Genomic DNA, 25597 nt, shown 5'->3' with positions numbered 1-25597 from the left:
CTCCTCATGTCATCGCCACTCAGATTCATAACTGCCAGTGAAGGACAGCTCCGGAAAGTCCTACCCAATTTCCCCACCTCTCCAGCAGTATTCTATGGTCTACAGAGTTAAATGCAGCACTGAGATCTAGTAAAACCAGAACTGGTATTTTACCTGAATCAGTATTCAGGCGTTTATCATTTAACACTTTTATAAGTGCGGTCACTTTGGTGAGGATGGAAGCCTGATCAAAATTCGTCAAAATGACGCTTGAGTTAAAAAAAAAATTGTTGAGTTGATTGAAAACAATCGAGGAGGACACACATCTATAGTTGTTTAACACAAAGGCATCCAGAGTTCTCTTTTTGAAGGGTGGTTTAACGGCGAATGTTTTTAGTGACTTTGGGGAAATGCCTGATAGCAGTGGGCCATTAATTATTTGCTGCAAATCAGTTTTTACAAATAGTTTTTATAAACACTCAGACGGCAGTGTGTCGCAACACCTCTAGTGTTTAGGCCATGGACCCTGGTTGAGACATAGTCAAAGTGATGTAGAGAAAAATCCATAAAATGTTGCACTAAACGGAATGGGGCTGAACCTTTATTACGTTTAGGAGTGCAACAAGTCATGCTGTACTCTGAGGAATGATAATGGAATGTTAAAATGGCACCTAAAACAGGATAGACTGATGCGTAGGCTAGCCTTTCAATGGGCATATGTGTTCACCATGTCTTAACCCTGTGAGTCCTGACACATCAAATAACAGGCAGAAAATATTTTTTTTGTGTGTGTTTATTAGACCTTTTTTTTATTTAATTTTTTACAAAATACAAAAAAAACTAAAAGATCGTAATCATTTCCATATATGATATATTTGATTCATCGGGTCTTTATGGCAATTTATTGATAACAACTTTTATTTTAGTAACTTGTAATTAAATTGGGCTTAGTTTCTTTTTTTCTAAACTCGAACCTTTATACAAGCTTTTTATTTGGCCTTGTGGTAGGCAATGAAACAGTTTCTGTCCTTGTTCAGGCAAAGATGGACTTTGCATTTCCCACAGTAGACGTGTGAGAAGTGATTGCCTGTGCAGTACTTGCATCTCTGTCGAGTTCCCCACGTGGGGAAATGATCAATGCCGTCCTTCCTCACGTCGGGAGGGACGCTGGAGTTTGGCCTTTTCCGAGGGGGTGTTGCGTGCGCTTCTGGAGAGGATAGTGGTCTGCCACACTTGATTTGGCCATCTGAAATTACACACAAAAACCAAGGAATTGTTTTAGTGAAAACCAAGAAAAAGACATTAGCAAATGAGCCATTGCAACATCCAAGTGATTATCAAGAGAACAGGTGACAATTCAATCTTCAAATTAGTTGAACTCAATAATCAGAACAGTGTATTGGCCAATGTGGTAGGCATAATGCAGATTGCATCATGAATTGCAATACAATGACGATGACTTTCTTTGTGTATCGATCTTTTAGGTGTGGTAGTGTATTATCAAAGGGGTATTTGCTTGCATTGCGTTTGCTTTCGTAAACTGTAGCCTTCATATCAACACCATGAGGGTTGTCAGGCACAACCAGAACCACACAGAGGAGGGCCACCACAATTCTTCATGTTAGTATTCCGGTAAAATATATAGTATGTGGTCTATACTGGTTTAATGGTGTAGTAATCTAAAAAAGTAGATTGTAGGCTATTCTTATATATCTATATTTATTTTCAGGTATTTCTTTTTGGTGCCTCTGGGTGCAACAGGTGACCTGAGTGTTGGCCTAGGTAGGGGCAGCCTTGACTGGTCCTACCTGTAGCCAATGACGCACCATCCTCCGGTGCCTCCAGCTTGACGTCTTGATCCCCTTCATCTTCTCTCTTAACAGGCTTGAGATCTGCCTCTCCTGGCTGCGGGATCTCGAAGTCGGATTCTGGTTCTGTTTTTATTATCACAGCCCACGAACTCACCCCCTCACAGTCCGGCTCCAGCTTGGGAGAGATGACTTCCGAGGGAGAGACGGCTTTCGAGGGAGAGACGGCTTTCGAGGGACAGGGCTCTGCAGATGTCACCTCTTCTTTGATTGTCTGCGTCTCATCGTGACTTGGTTCTACTTTAATTCGGATACCGTGAGGAAGGCTGCAGCCAGCAGTGGCCTCAGTGTAGACACGGGCAGGGCAGTCTTTGATCCCAGTAGCATTGAGTGGCTTCTTTTTTGCTGAGACAACATTCATTTTCCTGCTGGACCTTGTGCACAACCACTGCTAGCTACTGCCGCATGTTCCGTGCGCCCAGCTGAATAAAATGCCATATATAACAGACAAACGTGATCAGTTCTGGTTAGCTTGGCTAATGGTGGTTAATTCCCCTTAGTAATTAAAATGGGCAATCTGTTAACCCGGAGACAAAAAGGTTAAAAGTACCAGCCCAAGCGCAACTCGTTTTGGGCATTAAAAATACATAAAAATAAACTCGACACGACGAAACTCGGCTTAGTATTTAACTGTGTGTTTAGCACAGAGACACGGGGACTGTCATTCTGCAGCTAAGTTATCTAGCAAGTTAAACAAAGTCTTATTGTTTGTTATATTGTTTATCTGTAGCTAGCAAGAAACCATCCAATTTCGTCACTTGGTCACTGCTTGCAATGGCACTGGAAGAAGAAACACCACGACTCCTTATAGTAACTGTTCGTTTGTGTGCATGTAATAATGTACCTTGCAAAATCTGTCAAATAACAACCTCCTGTACACTCTTCCATCTGATCAAGTGTTGATACCGGAAGATCAGTCTTTGATTGCGTCGCGTCTCACAACACGCATGGGACGTTCAACCAACCACATCGCTCTGCTGTTGTGACGATGAATATAACATGGTAAAAGTAACAACTAAACAATTTGAAATTGAAAATACATTTGCAAATGGAAAATGGTCGACTGGTACTTAGTCTAGCAACTGCAAATATATACGGCAGCAGTATGATTTAGTTGGGTGTAGAAGTAAATAAAGACAATTCATCCCACCGAACACTTTCCGACAAAGCCGATTTTGCGCCCCTATAGGTCATACTGCCTAATGCCGTTACCCTGCTTCACTCTACCCTTCTTCACTTTACTGTCTTACAATTATATAGTCCCAAAAGCAAAATATTAGTGTGTTCTTCATGATGAGCATACTGAGAAAATTACACATAACATTTGTACTAGTATTTCTTTAGTTTTATTTTTGCATTTTATCCTGAACTGTAGATGGAAAGGAAGCAAGAAAGTAAACGGACAGAAAGAAAAGGCTGCAGAGTGAGGCAAACATTTGAGTGTTTTATTAGATTTCCCGACTGCAGACCAGGACAGCAAGTCAGGCATATAACAACCATCTTCTGTACAAGAGTTCCTTCCTTAAAGAGACAAGCTAACCAAAGTAATGTACAAAAATGAGAGAAAAAAAAAGAAAAGAAAAACACAGTAGCAAACACAAAATATCAATAATATAAACCCAAACGAGACAGAAACACCCGCTGTGGATGTTGCCTAACCGATGTGCATCATCGACAGAGTGAGTGAGGCAGACTGAGCTGAGCTTTTGTGGAACCTAGATAGAGCAACATTAGGAGTTCACTTATGTAATGCTGAATTCTAAAGAAAAAGGTAGGATAACCATGATCATTTATCATATCTTTTTTACTTTTCAGTCCTTAAATTAAATTTCAGTGATTAAATTATCATGGCATTTGGAGTATAATGTTGACTGTGCGAAGAAGTCTGCAACCTTACAGTCAGATTCCGTCTGTCCCATTTGATTTGCTCAACATAAGTGTGTGTGATGAAATATCTCTAGGTTTGGGCCTACATCAAATGCTGCATGACTAGTGACTAATATTAGAACTGCACATACATAACATAACTAACAACAATGTAACAAAATCCTGCAAATGAAAATACTGATAAAGTCATTTCATGATTAGGTCCTTTCTCTCGTGACAATTTTAATTCTCTCTCACCAGGAGGCAAATTGACATCACGTTTCGAATGGACTTAACCCATTAGAAATATTAATTTATTTTACATTTCTCTTTATTGTGGTTATTTTCTAGATTTCCCTTTGCCTGATATGGTTTTAACCAATCAGAACGTGAGAAAGAACCACTGTAGCGCTCATTGGCTGACTCAATCATCCAATTAAAAAGAGCTAAAAAAAAAAAGAACATCACAGTGTAGCATTAACATGTCCAGACTAGTCTATCAAGCACATCAAATGTGTTTATGTGAAAGATAATCATACCAAAACCAATAAACAAATAAAAAGCTACCAACCAAACAAAAAAGGGCTCCCGAATCAGAGATGACAGAGCTCCTTCATGTAGCGTGTGTGCACAAAAAAATAAAATAAAAATCTAAACCACCTCCAAAACAGGTAGGCTTACAAAACTCAAACTAACCCTTCATTTGATATCCACCACAAGTCTTGCCCATGCAGCGGCATTCAGTCACAGCACCTCAGGAGCGCAAGGCATTTGCAGAGAAGGCTTACGATTGGGAAACTCAAGATACACCGTCACAACCTACACCAAGGAGGGCTGGATGTAGACAGAGATTCCTATATATAAAAATGTGGGCATAAGTAAGCAGTTATAGGTTTCAATTTACAAGCAGGTATCATCATTCTCATAAAAAAAAGCACTACTAGACAAACACATTTCAAGTGTTTGTTTTTCCTTGTTTTGTTTGTTCCCCTTGTGATGGACAATCAGGTTTTTTAGAACATTCAGGTGGACTTGATATCCACCATATCTTTGCTCTCATTGGCTGTTCAGATTGTCACTCAAGGGATCATAAAGCACATATTGGTTCTGATGCAAGTGCACACTCTTACCATTGGTCAGTCCTTAAGCAGTCTGTCTGAATGAATGAGCGGGTCCTTGGCCAAAGCATAGTGCATTTCTGTAGGCTGCTGCCTTGGTCATGTGACATTTAAATGAACAGAGAAGCCATAAATAGACATGTTATGTAAAAGAGGTTGCTTAACTCATTAATTACAGTGTATTTACAGGTACGTGGACACATTTAGCCTTCTGACAACACATCCCACTCCACTGCCATCCCTTTTCTGGCCTACACTTCACTGACACTCTCCGAGTAACATTTCAGAGCTAATGACTTTCAGCCTTCACCTTCAGTAATATTCTCCCTCTCTCTCCCTTTCTCTCCCTAAGCTTATTTCAGTCTCAGCTTCCCTTCTTTTTGCCCGCTTTGCCCTCTTTGGCCTCTCCTCTCCTCTCCTCATCTCTCTCTCCACTGCCTACCCCGACTCCTCTCACATGGCCATGGTGGTGAGATGCTGGTGTCCCAGCAGCCCCTTGCGCCCGCTCCCCGCCCCCTGGTGCGTGCCGGCGCCCCCGTGGCCACAGTACTCCTGCAAGTTCTGCCGCAGGGTGACCAGGGCCGAGCCCAGGCAGGCACGGTTGGGTGCCAGGATGCCCCCGGGCAGCTGGAAGAGCACCGTGGCCACGCCAGCCATGCCGTCGTCGGTGGGCTCCAGCGTGATGGGCCCCACCTTGAAGGAGGAGTAGGAGAAGCCCATGAGCTGGGAGAGGAAGGGGTCGGAGCGGCAGAAGTGCTGGTAGCCGCTGTGGGTGGAGGGAGGGTGGTGGTGGTGGTGGTGATGGTGGGCCGGCGGGTTGGCCGTGGACGTGGGGGCGTAGTGGTGATGGGCGTTCAGGTAGTGCAGAGGCAGGTGCTGCCCGCTGTTGCCGGAGCTCAGCGCCGCCAGGTGGTGGTGGTGGTGGAGGGCGGTGCCCGAGCCGGGGTCTTGCTTGTAGGACGGAGCTCCCGAGCGGCCCCTCTGCCCCATCACCACCCCGCCCAGCTTGCCCGTGCGGGCGTGGGCCAGTGAGACGCTGCCGACGCTGCCGCCTCCGCCGGTCGAGGGCAGGAAGATGAGCTGCGGCTCCTCGGGCTCCAGGTAGACGGTGAGCTTGGCGAAGGGCCGCGACGCCATCTTGGTCATCTCCTGGATGTGGCGGCGCTGCTCGCGGCGGAAATCCAGGAACTGCTTGACCTTCCACAGGAGCACGCACACGGATAGGAAGAGGAAGAAGCAGGAGAAGAAGACGGAGAAGAAGACAAACAGGTCGATGTGCGCCTGGTCCTGCCGCAGGAAGAGCAGGCCCTGCGACTCGCCGCCGCGATCCGCCGTGCCCACGCCGCGCAGGGCGATGTAGAAGCGGCTGGACTTGAGCGAGTGCACCTCGTGCGGGAAGGTGATGACCACGCGGTCGCGCACCTCCCGCACCATCAGCACCGTCTGGGGCTTCCACACGGTGATGTAGGTGATGAGGCCCAGAGCCTTCGCCTCGCGGATCTCCCGCTCGCCCGCCCCGCCTCCGCCCCCACCCCCGCCCCCGCCCCCGCCCGACACCACTCGGCTGGCATGCAGCTGGAGGGGAGTGCCCAGCGGTGCGGAGGGAGACGACTGGTTGGCGAACACCTTGATGGGCGAGGGCTGGAAGGGCATCTCCTTGTTGCCGCGGGCGACGGAGGCGCCGCCGGCCGCCGCGCTGGTCTCGTCCTCGATGCGGATGGCGTGCACGCCCGAGCGCTGGTCCACGTCCACGATGAAGGTGTCGTGCGAGTTGGACACGAAGACCTCCACCTCGCCGAACGTCACGTCGATGGTGACGCGGATGTCCACGTTGGTGAACTTGGGCTGCGCGGCGAAGAAGACGGTGCGTCCCCGCGGCAGGTTGCGGATGGCCGGGTCGTGGAAGCAGTTGGTCTGAGAGGTGGGGTCGAAGCAGCACTCGTTGTCCACGTTGAACTGACGGTAGCACTGACGCCCGTTGATGGGGGCGCCGTTGAAGGAGTCCTTGCACTTCGCACACTGTGGAGGAATGACAGGACATGTGAGAGGCAGGCAGACAGACAGACAGACAGACAGACAGACAGACAGGCAGGCAGGCAGACAGACAGAGACAGACAAAGAGACAAGGACATACATACAGACAGACAGACAGACAGACAAAGACATACATACAGACAGACAGACAGACAGACAGACAGACAGACAGACAGACAGACAGACAGACAGGCAGACAGACAGGCCAACAGAGGGGAAGAGGTGTACCTGTATCTTGTAGCACTCCTTGCGGTCGCTGGCGGCGGAACTCAGGCAGTTGACGGTCTCTGTGTTGTTCTGACAGGGGCAGCCGGAGCCGTCCATGTTGCAGGTGGAGGCGTGGCCGTTACACTGACACCTACAGGCAAGGAGGGAATAGTGAATGAGCACGTCTATGAATGTGGGAGCACAATGTGTGTTATTCTGACCAACATTCTCCCACAACACAGTGATTTCTTTATTGTAAAGACACAGGTAGTGAGTACACACTTAAGAGTTGAAGAAAAATATGACGCGAGTGAAGCTTTCATGTTCCACACACACCGAACGAGAGAGGGAAAGCATTTCAGTTTGCCATGGGAGATTCAAAAATGTAGGATGTCAAACTAACAAATCCATTCGCTGCGGAGGCAAATGCTCAGTATTGAAATTTGGATTTGAAAACCTCAATCAACCGACTCAAACGTCGGTAAACAAGGTCAGGGAGAGGGAAACAAGGCGGCTGATGCTGCACATGGGAATGGGAATATTAGCTCCCATCCACACAAACCTCCTCCATGGCTGGGATCTTTCCCAGGTGATCAATAACGAGGAGAGGAATGGGAGACGGAGAACCTTGAGGCCCCACTGCCTCCGTGGAGGCGCACACACAGGAAGCACATTTGATTCCATTTCCATTCTTTTTTTTATTATTTTTCACAGCGCATCCAATCATACTGCAGGATGCTTGTGCATTTCCAGGGAGTGATTTCACCAAGGTCATACATGGGGTAAGTTGGGGGCACAAGTCCTGCTTGTTGTCACCACCCCAACATTTAATTCAACACAGTGCACGCAGTAGGCAAACAAACTGGGTCAGGTTCACACTTTACTTCTACTTCCACCACCTATCAGTTTCACTCACAAACAGCTGATCTGCCCACCGTGCCACCTGTTCATCTGTTTTGGACAGAGACCTCTGTGAAGAACACCGACACCTGTGCCTGTCTGTGCTGCTCTATTTACAGTCCTGTCAGGGCGGAGAGGAGCGGAGAGGAGCACAGACTCACTTTTCACACTTCCCCAGCAGCAGGAAGTAGCCAGTGAGGCAGTTGTCACACTTGTCGCCCATGCTGTTGTTCTGGCAGTTCACACAGACCACGTCATCCTCCGTGGGGCCCTTGGCAACCCGCTGGATAATCTGCAGTAGGAGAGGTTTTAGTGAGACAAAGAAAGGTGCACAAGACTTAAATCAAGCTTTTACCCTCAGGGCAGTTATGCTGTACGGATGAAAACATCTCATAACATTCATGTAATTTAATCATACTCAGTACACCAGCACTCCAAATGGTTTCGCTGTTCACGGTAATTGCTATGGAGACGGTCACGGCACCAGTGAGAACAAGTTTAATTCACACAGGTGTCTGGTGTGACAGAAACAGAGGACCTAGGAAGACCAATTTCATCACAGATGTTGTATGGTTGTGTTCAGCTTCATCATTATTTACCTCAGTGTGAAGTAGTGTACATATCAGAGATTATAATATCAAAGTAGTCTACATATCAGAGATTATCATATTAAAAATAGTGTACATATCAGAGATTATCATATTAAAATAGTGTACATATCAGATATTATCATATCAAAGTAGTGTACATATCAGAGATTATAAGATCATCATTATTTACCTTAGTGTGAAGTAGTGTACATATCAGAGATTATGATATCAAAGCATCTCTATACTCAGAAAAAAGGACAGGGAACCCATCAATGGAAACTATAGAAACTAATTATTAGGAATGTCATAACAGATCAATATACCAATTATTGATCGGCACGTTATTTTTCTCGAAATGTTTAAGGCATTGATGCAAATTGCAGAGAATTCAAATAGACTTCTAGCCTGGATACCAGACCGAATTTAGCCCCGCCCACAATTTTTTTGGTTGGGAAGTTCGGTCTGGCATTACTCCATTGAGGAGAAATTATCTGCGGACAGACATTGCCGTACCAATCAAATTGTCAAGGCGGGCTTTATACGATGATGGACAGATGATCAACAGTAACGTAACCAACCATGTCATAAAAAGGCGCTTGGTTTGAATTCGTTTACAACAAACATGGCTGCCGCTGGAGAGCTGAAATGTATATATTCGAGTCCATTTAGACATTGACAGTGCATTCATTTTGAAAGAGGAACAAAGAAACGCGATCAATGCATTTGTCAATCGAAAAGATGTTTTTGCCTTCCTTCCTACGGGATCCGGTAAAAGTTTAATTTATCAGCTGGCCCTGGTCACATACTACATTGTTCTGATTGGTTGTAGGTAACCAATTGAGCGAAGAGGCATTTTTTCTCCTGGTTCGGTTGAAACACGCCCCATAATCACAGCCCAATGGAGCGATATCAGACTCATATTCTGACTAGAATTATGAGTATGACATCGTCAGTCTAATAGACTTCTACTATGTGTGTGCTTTCCGGTTCCGTGGTCTGGAGTAATAGCTTTGGGAGTCCACAAGGAGGCGCTATAAAACCTAGGCCTTCTATAGTCATCACTAAGTTACCTTGCTTACCTCTCTAACCCCTACTTTTGTGCTGCTGGTGGATGCTTATTTGCGGTTAGGCTAAATTAGGCTAATGCTATGGCGTATAAACATACTGGAGAATTTGGGGCAAAAGGACAAAAGAAGCTGCGTTCTGAGAGATGCTTAACGTGGCGGAGTGTTCCTGTTTCCCAAAACATGCAAGAGGAAATCTAATAAATAAAGGCAGCCACAAACAACAATCATCGGGGGCCACACAAAATTTACGAACTGCCCCAAGTAGCGAAAGGTTGAATGATTCCACTGCTGTAACAGGTGAAAGATGATCATTTGTATTTTGTAAATGCCATGTAAGGATTTAAAGAGAAAATGAATAAGCCTATAAAATATCATTACGATTGACCATTCACACATACATGTATTGGCTGCTGAACTTTGATTGGCCGTTGGTGACTATTTTATTGAGCAATCCAAATGTACATAAGGAGATGTGTAAGCTGGTGCGGCGGTGGTCATAGTAACCATTGTGATGATATTAGCGCCACGGCTGGAGGGGGTGAAGGCCAAACAGCACAAATAGCACAGTTTCTGCAACAGAATGCAAATGGTATACATCTGAGAACTAAAACGAAACGCTTACGCTGTCAGGGTCCAGAGGATAGTTGTTGATCAGCGCTTTCTCATACTCGTCTCTGGAGAGGCACACGGCACTGTTGCCACGGCAAATCTCACGGCACGGACGACACGTGCCCCCGCCCACGGCCGAGCCCACAAACAAAGGCTTACACTTATCACATGACTCTCCCTGCAGACAGAGAGAGAGAGAGAGAGAGAGAGAGAGAGAGAGAGAGAGAGAGAGAGAGGGAGAGAGAGAGACAGAGAGAGAGAGAGAGAGAGAGCGCGAGAGGGAGAGAGACAGACAGAGAAAGAGAGAGAGAGAAAGAGAAAAAGAAAGACAGAGAGAGATGGAGAGAAAGAGAGAGAAAGAAAGGGAGAGAGAGAGAGAGGAAACAGAGGGATGGAGAAATGGAAAGAAAAGGATAGAGGTGTGGAAGAAGTAGATGATCAAAAGACATCATCAAGACATACAAATAAAAGTCACTTACGACTACACCATGTGTTTATCTATAATGTGTGTGAGTGTATGCATGTGTTTATGTATAATGTGTGTGAGTGTGTATGCATGTGTTTATGTATGATGTGTGTGAGTGTATGCATGTGTTTATGTATAATGTGTGTGAGTGTATGCATGTGTTTATGTATAATGTGTGTGAGTGTATGCATGTGTTTATCTCTGATGTGTGTGAGTGTATGCATGTGTTTATGTATGATGTGTGTGAGTGTATGCATGTGTTTATGTATGATGTGTGTGAGTGTATGCATGTGTTTATGTATGATGTGTGTGAGTGTATGCATGTGTTTATGTATAATGTGTGTGAGTGTATGCATGTGTTTATGTATAATGTGAGTGAGTGTATGCATGTGTTTATGTATAATGTGTGTGAGTGTATGCATGTGTTTATGTATAATGTGAGTGTGTGAGTGTATGCATGTGTTTATGTATAATGTGTGTGAGTGTATGCATGTGTTTATCTATAATGTGTGTGAGTGTTGTCCATGTGTTTATCTATGATGTGTGTGAGTGTGTGTATGCATGCTTGAGAGTGTTGTTCTAACTCACCACAGTGTTGTTGTGGCACTCCAGACACTTGTCCAGCTGACTGACTCCAGCACAGTTGCTGTGTTTGTTGCAGCGGCACTCCGACGAGCAGTTCTCCCCGACGAAGCCGAAGTGGCAGCGACACACTCCGGGAGACACACACGTGCCGTTCACACAGCCCTGAAGACACACGGGCTCACAGTGGCCTGACACACTGCAGAGGGGAAGGGGGGGGGGGGAGAGAGAGTGGGAGAGGGAGAGGCAGAGGAAGAGAGAGAGGGAGGGAAAAAGAGAGAGAGGGAGAGGGAGAGGAAGAGAGAGAGAGTGAAAAAGGATGAGTACAAATAAATGCACAATCACAGTGGCAGCGACAACAGAGAGAAAAAAAAGATGTCCCCTCAAAATGACTGACCTTTTGGGATATTCTCCAATAATGTTTGGCCTTAATCTCTCGCAATTTTAGAGCTACTGAGATATTTTCATAATGTTTCAGCTGTTGAGCTATTCTCTAAGAACGTCTCATTCTCTGTGTAACGATCATGCTGCTGTGATATCCTCCTATAATAACGTCTCATTCACTGTGTAACGATCATGCTGCTGTGATATCCTCCTATCATAACGTCTCATTCTCTGTGTAACGATCATGCTGCTGTGAACTCCTCCTATAATAACGTCTCATTCTCTGTGTAACGTTCATGCTGCTGTGATATCCTCCAATAATAACGTCTCATTCTCTCTGTAACGATCATGCTGCTGTGATATCCTCCTATCATAACGTCTCATTCTCTGTGTAACGATCATGCTGCTGTGATATCCTCCAATAATAACGTCTCATTCTCTCTGTAACGATCATGCTGCTGTGATATCCTCCTATCATAACGTCTCATTCTCTGTGTAACGATCATGCTGCTGTGATATCCTCCTATAATAACGTCTCATTCTCTGTGTAACGATCATGCTGCTGTGATATCATCCTATAATAACGTCTCATTCTCTGTGTAACGATCATGCTGCTGTGATATCCTCCTATAATAACGTCTCATTCTCTGTGTAACGTTCATGCGGCTGTGATATCCTCCTATAATAACGTCTCATTCTCTGTGTAACGATCATGCTGCTGTGATATCATCATCCTATAATAACGGTGCTTTTCTGGTGAACCTGCAGTGCTGTTCTGGTGAACCTGCGGTGCTGTTCTGGTGACGTACCTGCTGAGCACGTAACCCTGGCGACAGGTACAGTAGTAGCCCTGGGGCAGGTCGTGGCAGTCCTGAGACTTGTTGCAGTGGTGGTGCCCGTTGGCACACTCGTCCTCCTCAGGGCAGTGCAGGAAGGACCAGCTGCTGTTCCACTGCGGGCACATGTCCTCGCTCACTCCTACACACACACACACACACACACACACACACACACACACACACACACACACACACACACCACAGACACACAGACACACAGACACACAGACACACACACAGAAAATAAGACCTCATCTTCAGCTCAGCTCACCAGCCTTCCAGTCAGCCTCACATGTTGTAGATCCCTCTACATGCCTCAGTTATTGTCGAACTTTATGTTCCAACCTTAAAAACTAACTAACTAACTGCTCTACCTCCTAAACCTAAATTACTCACTGCCACCCGAGAGATGCCCACCAGTACTGCCCTAACCACCCCCCACCCCAACTCTCAGAGCAGCCTCACCACCAATCACCCCCCCAACCCCCCACCCCCCTCCCCCCGGGTATCCTTCCACCAATCCAATGAAGAAGTCCCTCTAGTGCCCCGGTCCTCACCGTCCAGACCTCCCTGGAGGCAGTGTCCAGCCCCGTTGCCCCCGCGGCCCGCGCACCACCCACACTGGGGCCGGCCGATGCACTGCGAGCACTGGGTGAGCTGGGAGCACTGGGGCGAGCACGAGTCCCCGCTGGACAGCAGACGCCCACACTGCCCCGCCTCACAGCGCAGGGGCACGAACGAGGGGCTCATACACTGCAGCGGAGAGAGAGAGAGAGAGGGGGAGAGAGAGAGAGAGAGAGAGAGAGAGAGAGAGAGAGTGAGAGTGAGAGAGAGGGAGAGGGAGAGAGGGAGAGAGAGAGGGGGAGAGAGGGGGGGGGAGAGAGAGAGAGAGAGAGGGGGGAGAGGGAGGGAGAGAGAGGGAGAGGCAGAGAGAGAGAGAGGGAGGGAGGGAGAGAGAGAGGGAGAGAGAGAGAGGGAGGGGGAGAGAGAGAGAGAGAGGGAGGGGGAGAGAGAGAGAGAGAGGGAGGGGGAGAGAGAGAGAGAGAGATGGGGAGAGGGAGGGAGAGAGGGGGAGAGAGGGGGGGGGAGAGAGAGAGAGAGAGATGGGGAGAGGGAGGGAGAGAGAGGGAGAGGCAGAGAGAGAGAGAGGGAGGGAGGGAGAGAGAGAGGGAGAGAGAGAGAGGGAGGGGGAGAGAGAGAGAGAGAGGGAGGGGGAGAGAGAGAGAGAGAGGAAAAATAATATATGTGATTTAGATGGACAGAGAAAGAAGTTGATGAGAAAATGTAAGCATGATTTACAGGGCAAAGACAATACACTCTAAAAGATCTCCTGTTAAGGGTTAGTGTTAGCGTTAGTGTGTGAGCGTACCTGCTGCAGTGCCATGCTCCAGACGCAGTGCTGCCAGCCCCCGTCGGCACCATGCGATGCCAGGCACTGGGTGCAGCCGGGCAGCAGGTAGCAGGGCACGGGGCAAGGCAGCGGCGGGGACGACTCCACCTGCATGGGCGACACATTCAGCAGCCCGTAGCTCAGGCACGTCCAGTCGTAGGTGGGGTTGACGCTCACGATGCGCCGGGTCTCGCCTAGACACGCACACACACACACACACACACACACACACACACACACACACACACACACACACACACACACACACACACACACACACACACACACACACACACACACACACACAAAGGCACACGCAGCACACACACACAGACACGCACACACGCACAATAAGGAAAGGGAGTGGAAAGCTCACAAATGCTTTCTTGTAGGACAGCCAGTCCCACTTTGATAGCCGTAACTATAAATACATTCAACTGAACAGAACCAATGATGCTCTCTTACTAAAATACAGGCTTTGTTTTGGTCGAACATGTGACGTTTTCTGTGACAATGATCTTGTGATCATATTCCCTGTGTACCGGCGTCACAAGACACCAAAGACACAAAATGGCCGAGTCTCACCGGTGCGTTTGAACTGGCGCGTCCACATGCACTTCCCGGAGGAGGTGCACTTGGGGCAGTCGGAGGCCTCGCAGCTGGTCTCGGCGCAGTTGCTGGACAGGAAGACCTCGCGCTGGTTGATCTTGCAGTCGTGCTCCGAGGTGCAGCTGACGCCGCTGCTCATGCAGGCGCCCTCGGGGCAGTTGGTGCACCACTTACACTGCAGAGCGGGCTGGGGGGGTTGGGGGGGGGGCAGACACAGACACAGCGGGGGGGACTGAGTATTGATACAGTCTCACATATCCACATCCTTTCCCTGCTTCCCTCTGTGCCTGTAAGCACACTCACATCAGAGGCCCTGGGATTCCCTAAGGCATAAACTTTAGTGTTACTGACGGGAGAATTTTTAAGTGCGTCTCTCGCTCACTCTCATACAAACATACAGCGGCAGGAAAAAAGTAAGTGAACCCTTTGGAATTACCCGCATTTATGTATAAATTTGTCTTAAAATATGGTCTGATCTTCATCTAAGTTACGATAGTGAACAAACGCAATTTGTTTTAACTAATAACACAGAAGTTATTGCATTGTTCTTCATCATTCAAACTTTGACAGTGTAGGTTGGAAAAAGTATGTGGACCTAAAGCTAACTGGAGTCAGGAGTTGAATCAAACCTGTCATGAGCCATGCCATGAGTTTGGAGATGTGAGTAAGAGCTACTTTGATGCAACATTTTGAGTTTGCTATTCACAAAAAGCATCTGCTGACGTGAACAATGTCTCGCAAAAAAGATCTCAGAAGACAACGATAAAAAATTGCTGATTTGCATGAAGCTGGAAAGGGTTACAAAGTAAGTTTAGATATTCATCAGTCCACAGCTAGACAAACTGTCTCTAAATGGAGACAGTTTAGTACTGTGGTTAGTCTCCCTAGAAGGCTGTGCCCAGCCAAGATGACTCCAAAAGGCACAAGGCAGAATTCTCAGTGAGGTAAAGAACAACCCTAGATTAACAGCTCAAGGCTTGAAAGGATCACTGGAACTGGTTAACATCTCTGTTCATATATCTACCAGACGCAAAACATGTAGGGTGTTCCATGGCAAAAAAAAAAAAAAAACATTGTTGCACGTCTGAAGTTTGCCAAAGAGCACCTTGACACTCCACAACACAACTGGGAAAATGTTTTGTGAACTGATGAAACTAGGGGTAGGCTTTGTTTGGGAGGAACCTACAGCATTACGTATGGTGTAAAAAGGGCCCTGCATACCAACATGAAAGCATCATCCCAGCGGTGAGAGACGGTGGAGGGAGCATCATGATTTGGGGATGGAGGCTTTGCAGCCTCCAGGGCCGGGACAGTTTGCCATCATTGAGGGGGAAATGAATTCCCAAGTTGATCAAGATATCCTGCAGGATAATGTCAGGGTGGCTGTTCACCAGCCCAAGCTCAGTAGAAGTTGGGTGATGCAGCAGGACAAACCAAACCTACAAAGTAAATCTACAGACTGGCTTACATTTTGTATTTTTTTAAATCCACCTTTTGGAGTGGCCCAGTCAGAGCCCAGACCTTAACCCAATAAAAGATGCTGTGGAATGACCTCCAGAGAGCTACTCACACCAGACACCCTCACAATATGGCTGACCTGAAGCAGATGGCGTCTATGTGTGTGTTTACCTGGATGGGGCTGGAGAAGGTCTATGTGTGTGTTTACCTGGATGGGGCTGGAGAAGGTCTATGTGTGTGTTTACCTGGATGGGGCTGGAGAAGGTCTATGTGTGTGTTTACCTGGATGGGGCTGGAGAAGGTCTATGTGTGTGTTTACCTGGATGGGGCTGGAGAAGGTCTATGTGTGTGTTTACCTGGATGGGGCTGGAGAAGGTCTTAGGGTGGCGAGCGAGGCACTCACTGCAGGTCTTCAGCCGCCGACACTCATCAGGCAGGCGAGGAGTGGGGGAGCAGGGAGACAGACTACTGGAGCAGCCCAGCCTGAGAGAGAGAGAGAGAGAGAGAGAGAGAGAGAGAGAGAGACAGAAGACAGAGAGTTATAGATGATGAAGAAACTTGTGTTGAGTTGAGTACAGTGTGGATGCATTTCAGTCAAAGGCAAGAGAGGAAGGACATAGCATATTTGTGTGTGTGTGTGTCTGTCTGTGTGTGTGTGTGTGTGTCTCTCAGTTTTGGAGTTGTCCTCCATCAGCTGCCACAAATGACAGTGAGGTGGACCACATGTTGACCTCAGCCAACAGGAAGCTTTTTGCTCTGTGGCGCCAGAAGAAATGTGGTGTCCAGCACCCAGAACTGGGTTCCATCTCCACAGGCTACGCGTCCCTGTCTGGCGTAGTTCCCTGACTAAAGTCAGGCTAAAAGGCTGGCAAACATGCAGAAACAGCCTTGTAAAATTATACTTGGACCGAGTTACTTAAGGTACCCTGAGGCCCTCTGCATTGTGGGATTGTACACTCAACCAGAGAGACACACTCAACGCTGTCTTGGCTTTGCCAGAGAGCGGCTCCAGTTCAGCTTCAGTGACTGGGTACCGCCGACCTAAGGTCATAGGTCATTAGACAAGGAACTCAAACTAATTAGGAATCCCAAGAGTTGGATCGGAGAGATACAGGAGATTAGATTCCCTATATGTGCAGAGTCCTAAATGACAGTGGATTTGAGGTTTGAGATACGAGATTAGATTTCAGCTTAGGTAATTGCAACATTGTACATGGTTAGTCTACTTAGTATTGATGTGTTATTGTATCTGCAAAATAATTAAGTGTTTTTAATGACAATTGTCTTCATGAAGCTGTAATAATGCTGAAAGGTCGATACACTAAACTAATAAACTAAACTAATATTTGTGCCTCTGTGTTTATCTCTGAGAGTGTGTGTGTGTGTGTGTGTCTCTGTGTGTGTCTCTCTGTGTGTGTGTGTGTGTATGTGTGTGTGTGTGCCTCTGTGTGTGTGTGTGTGTGTGTGTGTGTGTACCTCTCTGCCATGTCGGAGGAGGCACAGGATCCTCTGCACCACACACAGCTGCCCGTGCTGCTGTTGCAGGCGTCCTGAGAGGTCAGCAGCACACAAGGGTCAGAGGGCAGCGAGAGGGTGAGCAGGCGGCCTAGGGTCACGCCGTTGAACCCGCCCGACAGGAACAGAGTGCCGTCCAAACCCGCCATCGCCAGGGAGACGGAGCGGTTCACGGGATCACCCACACCGGAGCCTGGAGAGCAGGAGAAGAAGAGATAGAGGTTAAGAAAGAGAGGAGGAGAGAGGAGAGGAGAGGAGAGGAGGATAGAGGAGGAGAGAGGAGAAGAGGTGAGGAAGACTCAAAATGTGGATGGATATATTACATTGGAGGAGAGAGGGAGAGGAAAGGTGATGCACAATGACAAATGTTTGAGCACTATGACACGAGTGAGAGTGGGGTTGGTAAAGGGTATCTCCACGCCTGTGATTGGTCCACAGGTCGAGTGCTGCAGGTAACCACAGCTGTGGGAACATCCTTTATCAACCCGACAAACACAAGTGTCATATTGCTTTTATGGAACAGTTCTACCACCCACCAAATTGGGTTTAAAGTTTTAAACGTTGCCAAGCAACGGATACTGTCATTCTGCAGACAAGCTGAGTCAGAGAGGCTATTTGTGCACTTTCATTTGTACACGCAACTGTCTTTATGTTATGTGTTCATTTGTACATTCCGCCAACTTCATTTGCCAATTGCTTATTCAAAAAATAAATAATAATAAATCACTGCCTCCCATTCTGACCTCTCTCTCTCGCATTTTAAGAATAAATGGACCGTTGATGTTGTACAGCTCAACGGTTAAAGTATATCAAACGTGGAGAGTCGGAGTGGGGTTGTGCCTAGATATCCCCACTCATAGAATGCCTTCTGTCCATTCAGTGTGAAGTTTAATAAATTGTTCGAGCGGATCTAAGTGTTTCATGAAAGACTTGGTCATTCTCCACTTCATGTTCATGTGTGCATCGCTGTTTGTGTAAGGGTGGACGTTCACGAGGCTCAACGGTACCAGGCTGTATCCAGGTGTTGCAGTTGATCTGGTAGAGGGACACGATGTTGCTGTAGTCCTCCTCTCCGGTCCGGCCGCCCACGATCACCATGGCGTCCTTCAGCAGGGCAGCGGCGTGGAAGAAACGAGAGAGCGGCTACACGCAGCACGGGGCGGTCAGATGAGCAGCACGGGGGAAGGGTGGAACATAGGAAGTAGGAGAGGAAAACAAAAAAAAGAGAGAAATGGAAAGAGTCTTTACTGTAGGTGACAGGAGCTGCATGTCCAGGAGGGGGGAGGGGGGGGGGGGGTATTACCTTGTTGCCCTGTGAGGGCACCAGCAGTGACCAGGTGAGGTTGGGGTAGTAGAGAGTGTAGAGTTCTCCGGAAGGTTCCACTGCCTCCACGTGGAAGCGGTATCCTCCAAACACGTAGACGGCGTCCGTCTGCTCATGATACACTGCCGTGTGGCCGTACAGACCTGCGGCAAGGACGAGAGGGCAAAGAGTTAATATGGAGGACAGGAGATTTGTAATCATTGCACATTCGAAATAAAATAAACATTGGATAGTTGTAAGGACACATGATTGAATTGAAATGTAATTGAATTGAAAGCCTTTATTGTCATTCAAAATATGGAGCGCTGCTCCTGTTGATAATTTAAGGTTTGAGGACAAACCCATTTTTATTCATGATCTGATTGGACGGTAACCCAATATGGATAGTACATTCTACAACATACCGATGTAAGCCTGTTTGGTGACTTGAAGTGTCTACCTGTGGGTGGAGTGCCCGTGTGTGTGTGTGTGTGTGTGTGTGTGTGTGTGTACCTGTGGGTGGAGTGCCCGTGTGTGTGTGTGTGTGTGTGTGTGTGTGTGTGTGTGTGTGTGTGTGTGTACCTGTGGGTGGTGTGCCCGTGTGTGTGTGTGTGTGTGTGTGTGTGTGTGTGTGTACCTGTGGGTGGTGTGCCCGTGTGTGTGTGTGTGTTTGTGTGTGTGTGTACCTGTGGGTGGAGTGCCCGCGTGTGTGTGTGTGTGTGTGTGTGTGTGTGTGTGTGTGTGTGTGTACCTGTGGGTGGAGTGCCAGTGTGTGTGTGTGTGTGTGTGTGTGTGTACCTGTGGGTGGAGTGCCAGTGTGTGTGTGTGTGTGTACCTGTGGGTGGAGTGCCAGTGTGTGTGTGTGTGTGTGTGTGTGTGTGTGTACCTGTGGGTGGAGTGCCAGTGTGTGTGTGTGTGTGTGTGTACCTGTGGGTGGAGTGCCAGTGTGTGTGTGTGTATCTGTGGGTGGAGTGCCCGTGTGTGTGTGTGTGTGTGTGTGTGTGTGTGTGTGTGTGTGTGTGTGTATCTGTGGGTGGAGTGCCCGTGTGTGTGTGTGTGTGTGTGTGTGTGTACCTGTGGGTGGAGTGCCAGTGTGTGTGTGTGTGTGTGTGTGTATCTGTGGGTGGAGTGCCCGTGTGTGTGTGTGTGTGTGTGTGTGTGTGTACCTGTCGGTGGAGTGCCAGTGTGTTGGGCGATGGTCCAGTTGCCCGTGTGTGGGCTGAACTCCAGCAGGAGCTGGTTGAAGCCGTTCTCAGGGGAGTAACCCCCAATCAGCAGCACACAGGAGTCTCTGCGCACCGTCAGGGTGTGGCCGGCCACCGGGGGCAGCAGCGAGCTCTACAAGAGGAGGGGATGACAGAGGAATAGGAAAAATGAACTTTAGAATTATCTTTTCTCTAAAATCTTAAAAGATAATCTGATTCAACCAAAAAGGCAATTGGAGCTGAACCATCCTCTGACAGTAAAACGTGAACGGACATGAAAACAAAAGGGGCGATAAAAAGAAAAGATAAAGATAAAAAGGAGATGAAAATAGAGTTAGTGAGCACCTTGTATTCCCTCCACACCAGGCTGCTCAGGTTCAGGCTCCACGTATCCGAGACGACGCCCTTCTGCGTGGCTCCGCCCACCACCAGCATCATGTTGTGAGTGGCGGCTGACATGGGGTCGTGATTGGACACCAGGGCGGCGGCGTGGTGGTAGCGTGCTGTGGGGGTGGAGCCTTCCTCCACAGAACTCGTCAGCATCTGAGTCCAGCGCCTCTCTGGTACGGAGTACCTGAACCAATCAGAAAACAATACCATTCACCCACATGTCAACCAATCAGAAAACAATAACATTCAATCACATGTCAAACTATCAGAAAACAATACCATTCATTCAACCACATGTCAAACTATCAGAAAACAATACCATTCACCCACATGTCAAACTATCAGAAAACAATACCATTCATTCACCCACATGTCAAACTATCAGAAAACAATACCATTCATTCAACCACATGTCAAACTATCAGAAAACAACTGAGCTTCATTAGTCACCAAATCACCTATGCCCATTTACAACCATTAATATTATAACTACAGAGATAAAACACTATTTGTCATTCTACAAGACTTTGAGTAGGATTGTGTTGCTATTAACTGCTATTCATTTCAACCTCCACCACAGACCACACAGAGGCTGACAGGACAGTTGGTTAAATGAAGCTCAAAGACGTTACTGAGAGCCAAGCTCTCCTACCTGTAGACATTTCCCAGAATGCCCTCTGAGAGCGAGAGGCCGCCGTACATCCAGAGCGTGTTCTGAGGGCCGGCCACCATGGAGTGGCCCATCCTGTGCAAGAAGCGGTGGGCCTGGTTCTGTGGGGGAGAGGGGACAGCACCTTAGTACCTGTAAGCCCTTGACCTAAGGAAGTGTGTGTGTGTGTCTGTGTGTGTGTGTCTGTGTGTGTGTGTGTGAGTGTGAGTGTGAGTGTGAGTGTGAGTGTGAGTGTGAGTGTGAGACACACAGTGTATCTGTCGTTCACACTTCAAAATGATTCTACATCCGTATGCACCTCTACCTTGGAGGGCTCTTAAGCGGTGTATTTAATCTAAACGAGACGACGCAGGAGTGTGTTTATCTGTGTGTATTCTTCATGGACATAAACGGTGGGCTTGATTGACTCACGGCTGTGAGCTGAGTGTCCAGAAGGGTCCTCCACACCAGAGTGTTGGGAGTGGAAGGGGACGAGCAGTCGGCACCGGCCCAGCCGTCAGCGCACACACACACTCCCAGCGTCTGCGGACCACAGGGAGAAGATCAACACACACACACACACACAGCATCTGCCAACCACAGGGAAAAGATTAAACACGCAACACACACACACACACACACACACACACACACACACACACACACACACACACTCCAAGCGTCTGCCAACCACAGGGAGAAGATTAAACCCGCAGTGCCATCTAATAATGGACACATGCACACTGTAAACTCATGTGGAGAATAAACCTTCCAGGTTTTCCAGAACGCTTGTACGTACACACACACACACACACACACACACACACAGTCCAAGAACCCTATGTTACCCTGTTGCAGGCTCCTCTGTTGTCCTCTACGCCACAGTCCTTGGGGCAGATGGGTCGGTCACACTGGGGTCCTCCGTAACTATGGGGACACTGGCACAGGCCCTGGTGGCAGCGGGCGCCGGCCGGGCACGACGGAGCAGCATCGTCCTCCTCCTTCTCAGACGCCCCTTCCTCGCAGCGGCGCACCCAAAAGGAGGCGTTGAAGCCCTGGGGCTGGGCGGAGGACACGTTGGCCTCGAAGTAGACGGAGATCACGCCTGGGGTAGGACAGCAGGGGGAGGGAGGAGGCGCAGGCCGGGGTCGGAGGGGGAGGGAGGAGGCGCAGGCCGGGGTCGGAGGGGGAGGCACAAAGACATCTACTCAGCCTCAGAAATACATGATGGGGGGAAATGTTGAATGGACACACATTTATGGATGTGTTCACATGTAATGTCTTTTTTTCTGAAGCTGTCAGTGTTTGTTTAACATAATGATGATGTAGACGTTACATAATGATGGTGAAGACCGTGTTTTCAAAAACATCCTGAGCTTTTTTTTACACCGGTTTAACAACAGTGGCATTTTCTTTCTGAAGCTGTGTGATTTTTGTTTTGTTTTGGTTGAAAAAAGTTCAACTTCTCAGGAAAAAAAAACCGCCTACATCAAGCTGACCAATCACAAGAGTAAAGCGAGACCTGTGGTGTCCCATAGCAGGACAGATAGCGATGGACACACTTATTATGTTCCCGTCAGAGCACAGTTAAATATATGACATGCTGGTTAAGCTGTATCACCGATATTCATTTGTGGAGAATAACTGGATGGGTCCTAAGAGTTTCTGGTTTGTCTTTGTGTTTATCTCAGTCTCTAGCAAAACTAGCTAACCTTAACGCTAGCGCTTTCTTCTAAATGAAAACCGCAGGTCAAAGCATTTTTTCATCAGAAAAAGAAGTTAAACATAGCGGACGGCTCCAGCTTTCGAAAAACTAACAAATATAAGAAAAGAGCCTAAGCTGTGTAGCCGACGGCTCTAGATTTCGAACATAACACATATTAGAAAAGAGCCTAAGCTGTGTAGCGGACGGCTCTAGATTTCGAACATAACACATATAAGAAAAGAGCCTAAGCTGTGTAGCGGACGGCTCTAGATTTCGAACATAACACATATAAGAAAAGAGCCTAAGCTGTGTAGCGGACGGCTCTAGATTTCGAACATAACACATATAAGAAAAGAGCCTAAGCTGTGTAGCGGACGGCTCTAGATTTCGAACATAACACATATAAGAAAAGAGCCTAAGCTGTGTAGCGGACGGCTCTAGATTTCGAACATAACACATATAAGAAAAGAGCCTAAGCTGTGTATCCGACGGCTCTAGATTTCGAACATAACACATATAAGAAAAGAGCCTAAGCTGTGTAGCGGACGGCTCTAGATTTCGAACATAACACATATAAGAAAAGAGCCTAAGCTGTGTAGCGGACGGCACATATAAGAAAAGAGCCTAAGCTGTGTAGCGGACGGCACATATAAGAAAAGAGAGACATCGATGGGGAGGTTACTGACCAGAGATGGCTTCCACTGTGATTGGCTGAGTGCGCGTTGTGCCACAGAATGCTCCAATCAGGTTGTGGTCGGAGTGCACCACACCATTTCGCAGGAAGCGAGGGAGGCCGTCGAACACATACACAAAAGAGTTCTGCGGGATCGGCATAGAGAGAGACAGAGAGACAGAGAGACAGACAACATTTGAAAGTCAACATGGAAGGACTTAGTTCTTGACAAATAGATTAGTGGTCATATGTGTTTGAGTGCACAAGCAGAACATGTAGACACAAGTAACCATAGATGCCAGCATAGTTACATTTACATTTAGTCATTTAGCATAGTGATTGTGTGTGTGTGTGTGTGTGTGTGTGTGTGTGTGTACACTGTGTGTGTGTGTGTACACTCAGTACTAACGCTGCACTGTGTGAGTGTGTGTGTGTGTGTGTGTGTGTGAGAGAGTGTGTGTGTGAGTGTACACACATATTCACTCAGTACTCACGCTGCACTGTGTGTGTGTGTGTGTGTGTGTGTGTGTGTGTGTGTGTGATTGTGTGTGTGTGTGTACACACATATTCACTCAGTACTCACGCTGCACTGTGTGTGTGTGTGTGTGTGTGTGTGTGTGTGTGTGTACACTGTGTGTGTGTGTGTGTGTGTGTGTGTGTGTACACTCAGTACTCACGCTGCACTGTGTGTGTGAGTCGGGGTGGAGGGTGAGGGCCACAGACGGGCAGGACTGGCTGGGCGCACAGGGCACCAGGTCCTGGGAGACGGACAGCACCCACAGGCAGTGGGACAGACCGCCCTGAGCCCCATACTCACCCACCGCCCGGTGCCAGCCCAGCGAGGAGGACAGCGGCAGGGGGGAGGAGGAGGACGAGGATGGGGCTAGAACCACAGAGCGGCCCTGGCACTGACGGAAACACGTGCCGTTGTTCCTGAGGGGGAGAAGGAGAGAGAGAGAGAGAGAGAGAGAGAGAGAGAGAGAGAGAGAGAGAGAGGGAGACAGAGAGACAGAGACAGAGAGGGGAAGGAGAGAGAGAGAGAGAGAGAGAGAGAGAGAGAGAGAGAGAGAGAGAGATGTACAGATCAATGGGAGGACATTATTCAGAAAGGTTGGAGATAACACAGCAGAGGGAAGTCTCATACTGTAATTTGATCCACTGTTCTGGCATGGGCCAGTGAGGTTGTATTGCTTAGCTGACTCCTATCAGTATGAACTGTTCAACACCGAAACAGCCAACCAAAGCTTGGAGGGAGACACTTTGTTGTTGATTACAAGAAACACAATAGCAATCATAAATACATAAATACAAACAAATGACGCCCCCCTCCCTCAATATAATCCCCCGCCCGTGATTCATGGGGACTCCCTGTGACCCCTGCCCCCTCCCCCATACCTGGGGTCACCGTAGTACCCGGGCAGGCAGGTGTCGCAGTGCGGGTCCTGGGTGTGGTGGGTGCAGTAGCACTGGCCCGTCTGGTTGTGGCAGTAGCCCTGCAGCGGGTCGCCGTGCCCGTTACACTGGCACGACACGCAGCCCCCGCCCCCCGCCAGCGCCGAGCCGAAACTGCCCGCCCGACACACCTCACAGTGGGGACCCGTCGTCCAGTCTGGAGAAGAGAGGAGGAGAGGAGAGGAGAGGAGAGGAGGATAGAAGAGAGGAGGAGAGGAGAGGAGAGAAGAGGAGGGGAGGAGAAGAGAGGAGAGGAGAGGAGAGGAGAGGAGATAGGTAGGCAGAAAAGAGTTTAACTGGGTGATCCCGGTGTTCAATGTAAATACTGAAGTAAGTGTTGAAATGGCTTGACAAGTGTTTAGTGTGTTGAGTAAATAGAGCCTCTTTGTCTTGGCAGTCTGAGTCACAAGGGGAGTATTCCAAGGACGTGGTTTAGTGACAAACCTGTGTAAGTTAACTCAGAGTAGGTGGTAAACCTCCTAAAAGAAGAACCTTGAAGAATGGCTTTGTTTTGCTGTAGCCACAAGGCTCTTCTATTAGGAGATGTACTACTTACTCTGAGTTTACTTACCCAGGTTTGTCCCTAAACCACGTACGTGGAATCCCCCCCAGGTCCTTAAACAACAAAGCATTTCACTTGTTCACAGAGAGACATGGCAAAACCGCTGGTCCTGGATAGATTACACATGCCTCTTTTCATCCTACGAATACACTTGGACATTTAGAACTATAATCAGTG

At 47.9% G+C, this 25597-nt stretch overlaps 2 protein-coding genes across 3 annotated transcripts in view; both read right to left on the bottom strand.

Moving 5' to 3' along the window:
- Positions 1 to 38: 38 nt before the first annotated feature.
- On the bottom strand, positions 39 to 3143 carry LOC105910647. The gene is made up of 3 exons (XM_042709018.1): positions 2692 to 3143; positions 1788 to 2269; positions 39 to 1225 (listed from the first exon to the last, which is right to left on the bottom strand). Exons 2-3 carry the CDS (start codon positions 2206 to 2208, stop codon positions 969 to 971), a joined length of 678 nt encoding a protein of 225 aa, XP_042564952.1. The 5' UTR covers positions 2209 to 2269; positions 2692 to 3143; the 3' UTR covers positions 39 to 968.
- A 135-nt stretch (positions 3144 to 3278) lies between these two features.
- The window catches only part of megf8 (multiple EGF-like-domains 8), a 43163-nt gene continuing 20844 nt past the window's right edge, over positions 3279 to 25597 (bottom strand). For both annotated transcript variants that reach the window (XM_031577070.2, XM_031577071.2), the window contains exons 24-44: positions 24802 to 25015; positions 24084 to 24339; positions 23420 to 23552; positions 21877 to 22133; positions 21461 to 21571; positions 21032 to 21150; positions 20335 to 20563; positions 19951 to 20122; positions 18785 to 18948; positions 18489 to 18624; positions 17443 to 17674; positions 16323 to 16449; positions 14485 to 14695; positions 13879 to 14093; positions 13067 to 13262; positions 12480 to 12648; positions 11293 to 11485; positions 10252 to 10416; positions 8134 to 8264; positions 7094 to 7223; positions 3279 to 6850 (exon numbers count right to left, since the gene is read on the bottom strand). In XM_031577070.2, coding sequence (XP_031432930.1) covers positions 5285 to 6850; positions 7094 to 7223; positions 8134 to 8264; positions 10252 to 10416; positions 11293 to 11485; positions 12480 to 12648; positions 13067 to 13262; positions 13879 to 14093; positions 14485 to 14695; positions 16323 to 16449; positions 17443 to 17674; positions 18489 to 18624; positions 18785 to 18948; positions 19951 to 20122; positions 20335 to 20563; positions 21032 to 21150; positions 21461 to 21571; positions 21877 to 22133; positions 23420 to 23552; positions 24084 to 24339; positions 24802 to 25015 — 5126 coding nt within the window. In that variant the 3' untranslated portion in view covers positions 3279 to 5284. The remainder of the gene's footprint in view (positions 6851 to 7093; positions 7224 to 8133; positions 8265 to 10251; positions 10417 to 11292; positions 11486 to 12479; positions 12649 to 13066; positions 13263 to 13878; positions 14094 to 14484; positions 14696 to 16322; positions 16450 to 17442; positions 17675 to 18488; positions 18625 to 18784; positions 18949 to 19950; positions 20123 to 20334; positions 20564 to 21031; positions 21151 to 21460; positions 21572 to 21876; positions 22134 to 23419; positions 23553 to 24083; positions 24340 to 24801; positions 25016 to 25597) is intronic.

The sequence above is a fragment of the Clupea harengus genome, chromosome 11, assembly GCF_900700415.2.
Source record: "Clupea harengus chromosome 11, Ch_v2.0.2, whole genome shotgun sequence".
In the NCBI taxonomy this organism is placed as follows: domain Eukaryota; kingdom Metazoa; phylum Chordata; class Actinopteri; order Clupeiformes; family Clupeidae; genus Clupea; species Clupea harengus.
This window is presented reverse-complemented; position numbering and strand designations above follow the sequence as displayed.

Bases quoted from the DNA above. Each gene is read 5' to 3' on its own strand.
- LOC105910647 (XM_042709018.1), bottom strand. From the start codon at position 2,208: ATGAATGTTGTCTCAGCAAAAAAGAAGCCACTCAATGCTACTGGGATC. The intron at 1,226-1,787 runs GTAGGACCAGTC...GTGTAATTTCAG, and splicing joins TGGTGCGTCATTGGCTACAG to ATGGCCAAATCAAGTGTGGC.